Source organism: Erythrolamprus reginae, chromosome 2 (assembly GCF_031021105.1).
Source record: "Erythrolamprus reginae isolate rEryReg1 chromosome 2, rEryReg1.hap1, whole genome shotgun sequence".
Classification (NCBI taxonomy): Eukaryota; Metazoa; Chordata; class Lepidosauria; order Squamata; family Dipsadidae; genus Erythrolamprus; species Erythrolamprus reginae.
The window spans coordinates 315,542,608-315,551,577 of record NC_091951.1 but is presented as its reverse complement, the minus strand read 5'-3'; the positions used below and the strand labels follow the sequence as shown (position 1 = coordinate 315,551,577).

Here is an 8,970-nt window from a genome sequence, read left to right as displayed (position 1 = left end):
AGCTTCTTGGATGAAAAATGAAACATCTTCAAAAACAAAAAACGTCCAGTTGCCGTTTGAAAAAGTATTTTTGGGACAACCATGACATGGAAGACTGGGAATCTCCATAGATGTTTAAGGAAGTAGAATTTCTCAATCTCAGAGCCTTTAAGATGTGAGGATTTCAACTCCCAGAATTCCCCAGACAGCATGGGGCAACACTGCACTACACTGATACAACCTCATAGCATTCTATGCTTAGGTTTGAAGAAATCTCCACAATATCTTTTGCTTTTTCTCAAAAAACTTACAAATAGTCCTCAAATCACATTTGAGCCCCAAATTTATGCTGTTAAGAGAGACATTTGTTAAGTGAATGCTCCCCATTTTATGACCTTTCTTGCCACAGTTGTTATGTGAATCACAAGTTGTTAAGTAGTAATATGGTTAAGTGAATCTGGCTTCCCTATTGATTTTGCTTGTCAGTAGGTCACAAAAGGTGAACCTGGATTACTGCAATCGTCATAGATATGAGTCAGTTGCCAAGCACCTGAATTTTGACTGGGGGAATGCTGCAAAGGTCGTGTGAGAAACAGTCATGTCACTTGTGTGGTCATAACTTCCAACAATCACTAAACGAATGATTGCAAATCAAGAACTGCCTGAATTAGAAAATTTTAGAATATGGTTTGGCCATTGGAAAAGCATTATGAGAAAATTATTATTTTACTGAAAGAGTAGTAGATCCTTAGAACAAACTTCCAGCAGACGTGGTTGGCAAATCCACAGTAATTGAATTTAAACCTGCCTGGGATAAACATATATCCATCCTAAGATAAAAATACAGGAAATAGTTAAGGGCAGACTAGATGGATCATGAGGTCTTTTCTGCCGTCAGTCTTCTATGTTTCTATTATCTCAATGTAGCATTACCTCAAAGTACATTTATGGACAGAATAAATGAATGATCTTTTTTAAATTTAGCTTGTGGCATATTTTCAATACTGTTTTGGGAGCTAATTTCTAAATTACGAATTAACAGGAAATCACAAACACAAAGACCATTTGCACATTTATTAATTGAGTGTAATTTAATTTTCAAAAATAAAATGTAAAATAGCTCTGCCCATCAACATTTGTACAGCTTTAATAGAGCAAAAAATTACAAAGTAATAGGTGGAATATGTATGTCTATTTAACATACATGCATATATGCATACACATTCATATAAAAATAATATAGGACAATAGTATTTGACTTACTCAACAGGGATAGATCTAAGGTTTATTAGCTTTTGACTTTATTGTGTCCTAAAATCTACGTGCGAGGGCTATGCAAACAGCAGCTCGGCCTTTTTGAAATTATGTGAAATCACAAGAAAGAATTGTTCCATGGCTCCCATTGGTACATTTTTTTTCATTAATCTGTATGCCTCCCAAATTGTTTCTGATTCTTTTTTTTTCATGAACATAGACAAAATTTTATAATATGTGTAGTTTTAAACAGCAACTCCATTTTTAAAAATAATGTTATATTCCTGAGCAATTTTTGGCAGCACAAGATTCTTGTTTCTGATTCTTAATATAATTTAATGTTAAGGTGGTAGGAGAAAAACCATACTTGATGAGTGATTGCCTGGATGGTTCTGACTCACATCTTACAAAGTGATTTGGACATAAAAAGGAATGGTGTGTTGCCGTACTTTTCCAGGCAGCCAACCTGTGTGTAAAAATATAGCAACATGATCCTACAAATACGGTAGGTCTTCGAAAAGACAAGGTCTCATTAAAGTTTAACAGCTTTTTACAAATTTGTGTTCCATTTTTGCCTTAAATAAAGATGTATGTACAGACATACTTACAGTCCCCCAAAGTTTTTTCCATTTACTGCAATTCTTATAGTGAGATTTTACGTTAATAAAACAGACTGTGAAAGGGTACTCATGTCTTCACTGCAGTATTTTATAAAATGGAGGCATATATATACCAGAAACACCCAAAAATGTTTCTATGCTAGTAATTTTCGATAGAGACTGTTATCAATTGTACTGGTGCCAGTAACCCTTTGGCTTGTTCTGCTGCCCAGGGGATTATCGGAAGTAAGGCTGCAGAGTTCAGAGTCCTTTCTGCAACATAATAAATTTCTAAGCTGACGCTGACATTCAGAGGAGGCGTAGTAATAGATCAAAGGGTCAATACAGCAACTTACACTGCTAATGCAGACACAGAGGAGATAAGCAAAATATATACTACCCGAGTAGTTGCTGTAAGCAAAATGTGCATAATGAACTAGCAAGAGAAGATTTGTTGGGCCAAAACATATAATAAAAATGGATAAAACAGCCACAGACAACAATAAAGCTCGTCTCCTTTTACCCGATTTCACAGCGATGTTTGAAGAGCTAAGGCACCAGATGATACGGACGTAGCAAAAGGTACAAACAATGAGTGGCACAAAAAAGAAAAAAGAAAAGAAAACAGTGAAAAAAATACGGTAATATCCTTGGAGGTCACTTTCATTCAGGACATCGTGACAAGTTGTTATGTTTAGAGGAAGTATGTTCCTTGTTTGCTCAGTGATAAACAAGGGAACCACTCCAGCAAGAGATACGAGCCAGATGGCAACACAAACCACGGAGGCACGCCTTAGGGTGCGCCAGGACAGAGATTGCATGGGATACACCACTGCCAAGAAACGATCGATGCTGATCACAGTCATCAGCAGAATGGAGCAGTACATGTTGCAGTAAAACGTTGCAGTGACAAAGCGGCACATGGCAGGTCCAAAAGGCCAGTGGTTTCCAGAAAAATGGTAGACAATCCTAAACGGAAGCACACTCGCAAAAAGCACGTCTGCAAAAGCTAAATTGAGCATGTATATTACAGCTGGCTTCTTCACTTTCATTTTGAGCAAAAACAGAAAAATTGCTGTGATGTTTAGAGGAAGACTGAAGGACACAACGAGAGTATAGACTCCTGGAACGAAACTGGTCAGCCATCCACTCAGTAGGAAGTCTTCCACATCTTTCACTAGAGCATATTTTGGAAAGTTCCGTGCTCTGCTTTGACTGCTAGATCCTGACCCAATGTCCATATCGTTTTCAGCATCGTTATCCGACAACGGAATTGGTTCATATTCATCTTTCTCTTCCCTCCAGGGAAAGGATCTTGGACCTGCCCAAGTTTCATTCATGGAAGAAGAGCCTAAAAAAAATTAAAAATATTATGGTATTAGGCAATTATATATTAATATTTTAGAGTTTAACAATGTATTTAATTTTGCTAGCATTAGATTTTCTCATATGTTGTACAAATCTTAGATGGTAGGTGTGCTTACCTTTTTATAATTCCAGAGCATTCTTTCAAATGTCAGCATAAATATATTATAATACATATTATTCTTTTTATGTAATGTTCATTGCTCCTTAATTTTTTATTGTGGTCAAATTATCTCTCAATGGGTAACATTTTGTAAAATTTTTGAGGAGGGGGTTAGGTTTGTTATAATTGAAAACATTTTCTAGTCTATTTTTCTATTCAGAAATAGATAACCTCTTAGTGGCATAGCACATTAACTTTTGTTTATTTATAGACAAGTTCCTTGGCCAATGAAGAATTCTAAAGAATTCTATTTAAAGGAACTGAGGGAGGAGAGTTATGAAGTTTGCTTAACTGGAGTCTTCCTGAGATTGTTATTCTATACTCAGCAATCTGACTTTAAGGAGTATAAATCTTGAACTTCTATAGACATTGTTCAGTTTCCCACCCCTACCATGATTAAATATATCCCATTCTTTCAGTCTCTCTTATACAATAAATTTTCCAGTCCACTGAAGTCAATTGACTGGGTACAGGAGGAAACTATTCACTTGTCTTCTTTAAATCCTAGTTTCAAATAATTTATTACAGCAGATTATACACATGGCAGCATAAATATAAAAAAATATTTTCTTTAAAAAATCATATGCTTTTAAACAAAACAAAAATAATACTTGTTAAAAGCTAAATAGCTCCTTTTTCTGCTTAAAATAACCCTAATTCATCTAATATTTAAAAGTGGCATATATTATTTTGCTTTATGTCTGCTTATTCCCATCAATTTAATGAGATTCAAAAATCTAAAACTTCCATAGTGTTGTGGTTAGCTCTGGCCCAGCTCCTGCCCCAAGGAATGTACAGGTGGATGTGGGGGAAACATCCACATGCCGCAGGCCTGTTTTGTTCCCGAAGGAATGTACAGGTGGATGTGGGGGAAACATCCACATGCCGCAGGCCTGTTTTGCTCCCGATGGAATCTGCCAACGAAGCCTCTTCTGACCAAGGAAGCGTGAGTGACAGGGAAGAGGGGAGTTTGGCAGACAGCCCAGGAGGAGATCAATCATCTGTATCATCCCTGGATTCTGAACAAGAATTAATGACACATCCACACATGCGTAGAGTGATGCATGGGAGACAACAACTGAAGGATTATTACAAGAGAAAATGAGGCCACCTGTAGTTGGGTGGGGCTGCTGTAATTAGTGCTACAGATAAAAGTGCAGCTTGGTGTTTTAGCCTCATGGCAGTTTATGTGATTCATTGTTTTGTCAAGATCGTGGTTTTTGTGCTGTTCAAGATTGTGTGTGGACTCTTTGGACTTTAGAATTGGACTCAATTTCCCAGTTATTGGGTGAGCAATTGGATTGCATTTAACCTGTGCCCTGTGTGTACCAGAAAATCCCTTTGACATTTAAAAAGGGAGCTGTTTCTGTTTTTCTGTTTATAAAAACTTTTGGGTTTTCCTTTTATCGTGTGGTGTGTGTCTTCCTGGACTAGTTACCCTGTAATTACGGGCAGTTGAAACACGCCGGCAGAACACATAGTATTTCACCACTTGATAATTCAATAGCTTTGAAACAAAACTCAAAATATAAGAAAGGTCATGTTGGATAATATCAAATATCCAATCTAGCTTTTGCTCAATATCTACTGTTAATAATGAATCAAATTGATGACTCTGCCTATGTGACTTGAACATCTAGAGCAGCGATTCTCTACGTGTGGGCCGAGACCCCTTTAGGGGGGTCGAATGACCCTTTCACAAGGGTTGCCTGACCATCAGAAAACACATATTTCCAATGATCTTAGGAACCGAGACACTGCTCCTCTATCCGTCTCCAGGCAGGTCCACCCACATGCAAAATACTGCAAAAAAATTATCTGTACCATGGAACTTCTGAGCATGCGCAGAAGCTGAATTTCAGGCACTGTGCATGTGTTGCCATCTTATTTTTTGCCTTTTTTTTCCAAATAATTCAGCACTGCGCATATGTGCATGCACCAAGTGCACACGAGCCCACAAGATATGGTCACGCAGCGCAGGAGGAAGTGAACTGGCAGTGAGGTAAGTTAGAACCCACCCTGAATTTTGTAATAATTTATCATTTTATAGTTAGGGGTCACCACACGAGGAACTGTATTAAAGGTCGCGGCATTAGGAAAGTTGAGAACCACTGATCTACAGCATGTCCAATGAATGCCCTATCGTGACAGGAGTTATTGGATGGATTCCAGATTCCTTTTCAATAGTAATCCTCATTCTTCAGAATATAACTCCTCTGAAGGCTGAATTGCCCAACATTTGCATTTTGTAAGCCTATGAAGACCATCCCATTCTGATGTGCTTTTAAGCAGGATGGTTTTCGGTGAACATAAACTACTGTTTGATGATTAAGCTTTTGGATTTGGTATTTCTGGGGGAGTATAACTTGCCTAAATAACAATTGAGACAATTTTTAAATATTATAAATAAATAAACCACATGCCTGTTTCAAGCATTCCTTTAGTCACATCCCCTATACAGTACTAGAAATACAACTGAAAACTAAAGTCACACCCCCAATACTAGTAATACAACTGAAAACTGAAATACTGTACAGTAGTCCCTCGCTATACCGCGCTTCACCTACTGCGGCTTCACTTCATCGCAGGTTTCTGAGGAAGTCGATCGGCAGATTTAAACAGCCCGCCGAACTCGATCGGCAGGTTTAAAAAAAAAAAATCTAAAATTGTAAATACTGTATTTAAATACTGTATCTAAAATAAATACTGTGTGGGAAGGGTTTATAAACACTTAAAACAATGAAAATTTACCAAACAATTACAATATAAATAAATAAGTACTATCAGTCGATAAATTCCCCATCGCGGATTTCACCTATCGCGGCCAGGTCTGGAACTTAACACCAGCGATAGGTGAGGGACTACTGTAATACATTTCCATGATTATTAGTTATCGATAACCATATACCCCAACAATATGAATAAATCTTTTTTAAATTGTTTAAGTCAATTAATATTACTACTCTTTGTTAATTCCAGTTTAATGTTTAGATCAACTTCCTTTTTGTTGACCTCCCGTTCCAATGTTACCAAATACCCAAACTGATTTGTTGACCTCAAGTTCTAACTTGTTACCAAACACTAAAACTGATTTTATGGATCTATAGAACTGAAGTCACAATGATTCACGGTAAGGATAAAATTCGATAAATGCTTTGCTTTGCAGGCGATCCATCCAGAATCACCCTCTCAAGCAGCTTTGCTCTAAACTCTCAATTCTGCTAACGAATTGGCCTGCAAACTCCCTTCTTTCCCAAAAGTTTGTCCTGCCCCAAAGAAAATGGGAGTTGTAGTCCAATGCATCCAGGAAGCGTTGGGGAAGGAAAGCCTGCTGAGAAAAAAATCGAGCCGAAAGACATGAGGAGCCGCAAAAAAGACAATTCAGAAGAAGTGAGAGGAAGCCACAACAAAACCACAACTGAAAACACCGCTCTTTCAAAGCAGACTTCAAAGTTTTTAGTCGAATGCAGCCGCAGTGGAATAATTTTAAAAATAAAAACCCTAAATCGAAATGTCAGTGGTATTTCTAAGCCAGCCAACGTACACCCTAAGTGCTTCACGAGTTTCTGAAGTCACAGAAGCGAGCGAAGGCGGTAGAAAATCCAGCTTTTTTGGCTTGCCAGGCGAAGTTCAAAAAAAGCCTCAGGTGAGGCAGAAGCCCGGACGGCTTCGCCTTTTATCAATCCCCGCCTGAGGCGTTTTTCATTTCAAAGGGCGTTCATTTTTTAAGGAAGGGGGTGGGTGGATGGGGATATTTCTCCTCAGACATCCAGAATTGCTCTTTGGGGGCGAGACAAGCAAGAACTCCAGCACAGGGTGGCCCCGTTCGTGCTCGAAAAGATGGCTGAACTGCCCCCCCCCCCCGTCCCCTGCCCCCGCGACCACCCTAAATCCCGTGCTTTCCGTCTGGCGAGGAATACCCCTACCCCCATCCCCAGCCCGCGCGCCTCAGCTTTTACCATTTCGCCGTGATGAGAAGCCGTGCGAGGGAACCGCCAGCACCGCGAGGGCGACCAGGACGAGCGGCAGCCCCATGGCCGCCTTAGCCGGCGAGGACCGAGGGAACCGGCCGCGCGCAGAGAGAGGCGTCTTCTGCCTTGTGGGGAAAGGAAAGGAAACGCGCCGCCTCGCGAGGCTGAGGGAGGTCGCCCTAAAACCCCCGCCCCAAAGTCGGGAGGGGAGGCCGGAGAGACGGTGCTCCTCTTTTCCTCGCCCCGAGTGTGTTCCCTCTCTCGAGGAGAGTTCATGAGGGAAGAAAATAGAGCACTGCTTCTTTTGGCAAGCCAAGCCATGAAGACGTAATGTGCTAACATGTTTTCTGCTTTAAACCACAGGTTTTTGGCAGGGCAATTCTCGCATCTAAAAAGTTTGACGTGCCTGTGTTTCCCACAGGAATATAAAATGGAATAAACAGACCTGCTAAGGTTTGGGAGGGGATATTTCGCAATAGGAAAACTACAATTAGTCTCTCCCCTCCCCCCGTGTTATCCGTGACTCCTCTCAACATGTTAATTCACTGGATGACAAAGGCCAACAAGTACACTTTGTGTAAAGCAAAAAAAAAAATTCTTTATTTGTAATGTTTATGTCAATGTGGGGATTCCTCTTACAATTGATCTAGACCAGGGGAAGGCAAAGTGGGCTCTTCTATGATATTTTATTTATTTATTTATTATTTAGATTTGTATGCCGCCCCTCTCCGCAGACTCGGGGCGGCTCACAACAAAATACAGCGCATCATAGCAAATCCAAATAGCTTTAAAAACATTTAGAAATATTTTAAAGGAACCCCATTTACTAGCAAACACACACCCAAACATACCATGTATAAATTAAACATGCCCGGGGGAGGTGTTTCAGTTCCCCCATGCCTGACGGCAAAGGTGGGTTTTAAGGAGTTTACGGAAGGCAGGGAGAGTAGGGGCAGTCCTAATCTCTGGGGGGAGTTGGTTCCAGAGAGTCGGGGCCGCCACAGAGAAGGCTTTTCCCCTGGGGCCCGCCAACCGACATTGTTTAGTTGACGGGACTCAGAGAAGGCCCACTCTGTGGGACCTAATCGGTCGCTGGGATTCGTGCGGCAAAAGGCGGTCTCGGAGATATGTAGACTTCAACTCCCAGAATTCCTGAGCTAGTATGATTGGCTCAGGAGTTCTGGGAGTTGAAGTCCACTAGTCATAGAAGAGCCCACTACCCTGGTCTAGACCAGGGCAGTAGTGGGTTAGATATACTTTTTTTAAAAATAGAATACAATTTTTCACAAGGAATTTGTCTTGGTGCATATGCTCTCAGTGTACAATGATATAACAATGTTTCTATACATATTGGTACTAGTAATAGAGAAACATTAGGACAGGGACGGTAGGCACGCTGGTGCACTTAGGCATGTCCTTACCGGTACGGATAATTACGGGCAGCTCTGCCTCTCTGACGTGAGCGCGGCCGAGGGAGAGTTTGCTTCTACGCATACGCAGGAAGCAAAATCTCACAAGGGGATGCACGTGCATGTGAGATTTCAGCGATTTTTTTTGCTTCCGCACAGGCACAGAAGCAAATAATCTCACGCATGTGCGCAACCCACACTAGATGCTGCTCTAAGAACTCTTTCAAGAC

At 40.5% G+C, this 8,970-nt stretch overlaps 1 protein-coding gene across 1 annotated transcript; it reads right to left on the bottom strand.

Moving 5' to 3' along the window:
- Positions 1 to 1,051: 1,051 nt before the first annotated feature.
- Positions 1,052 to 7,841, bottom strand: LOC139162621 (proteinase-activated receptor 1-like). The gene is made up of 2 exons (XM_070743209.1): positions 7,320 to 7,841; positions 1,052 to 3,183 (listed from the first exon to the last, which is right to left on the bottom strand). Exons 1-2 carry the CDS (start codon positions 7,393 to 7,395, stop codon positions 1,988 to 1,990), a joined length of 1,272 nt encoding a protein of 423 aa, XP_070599310.1. The 5' UTR covers positions 7,396 to 7,841; the 3' UTR covers positions 1,052 to 1,987.
- Positions 7,842 to 8,970: the final 1,129 nt, after the last annotated feature.

Bases quoted from the DNA above. Each gene is read 5' to 3' on its own strand.
- LOC139162621 (XM_070743209.1), bottom strand. From the start codon at position 7,395: ATGGGGCTGCCGCTCGTCCTGGTCGCCCTCGCGGTGCTGGCGGTTCCC. The intron at 3,184-7,319 runs GTAAAAGCTGAG...AATTTTTTTTAG, and splicing joins CTTCTCATCACGGCGAAATG to GCTCTTCTTCCATGAATGAA.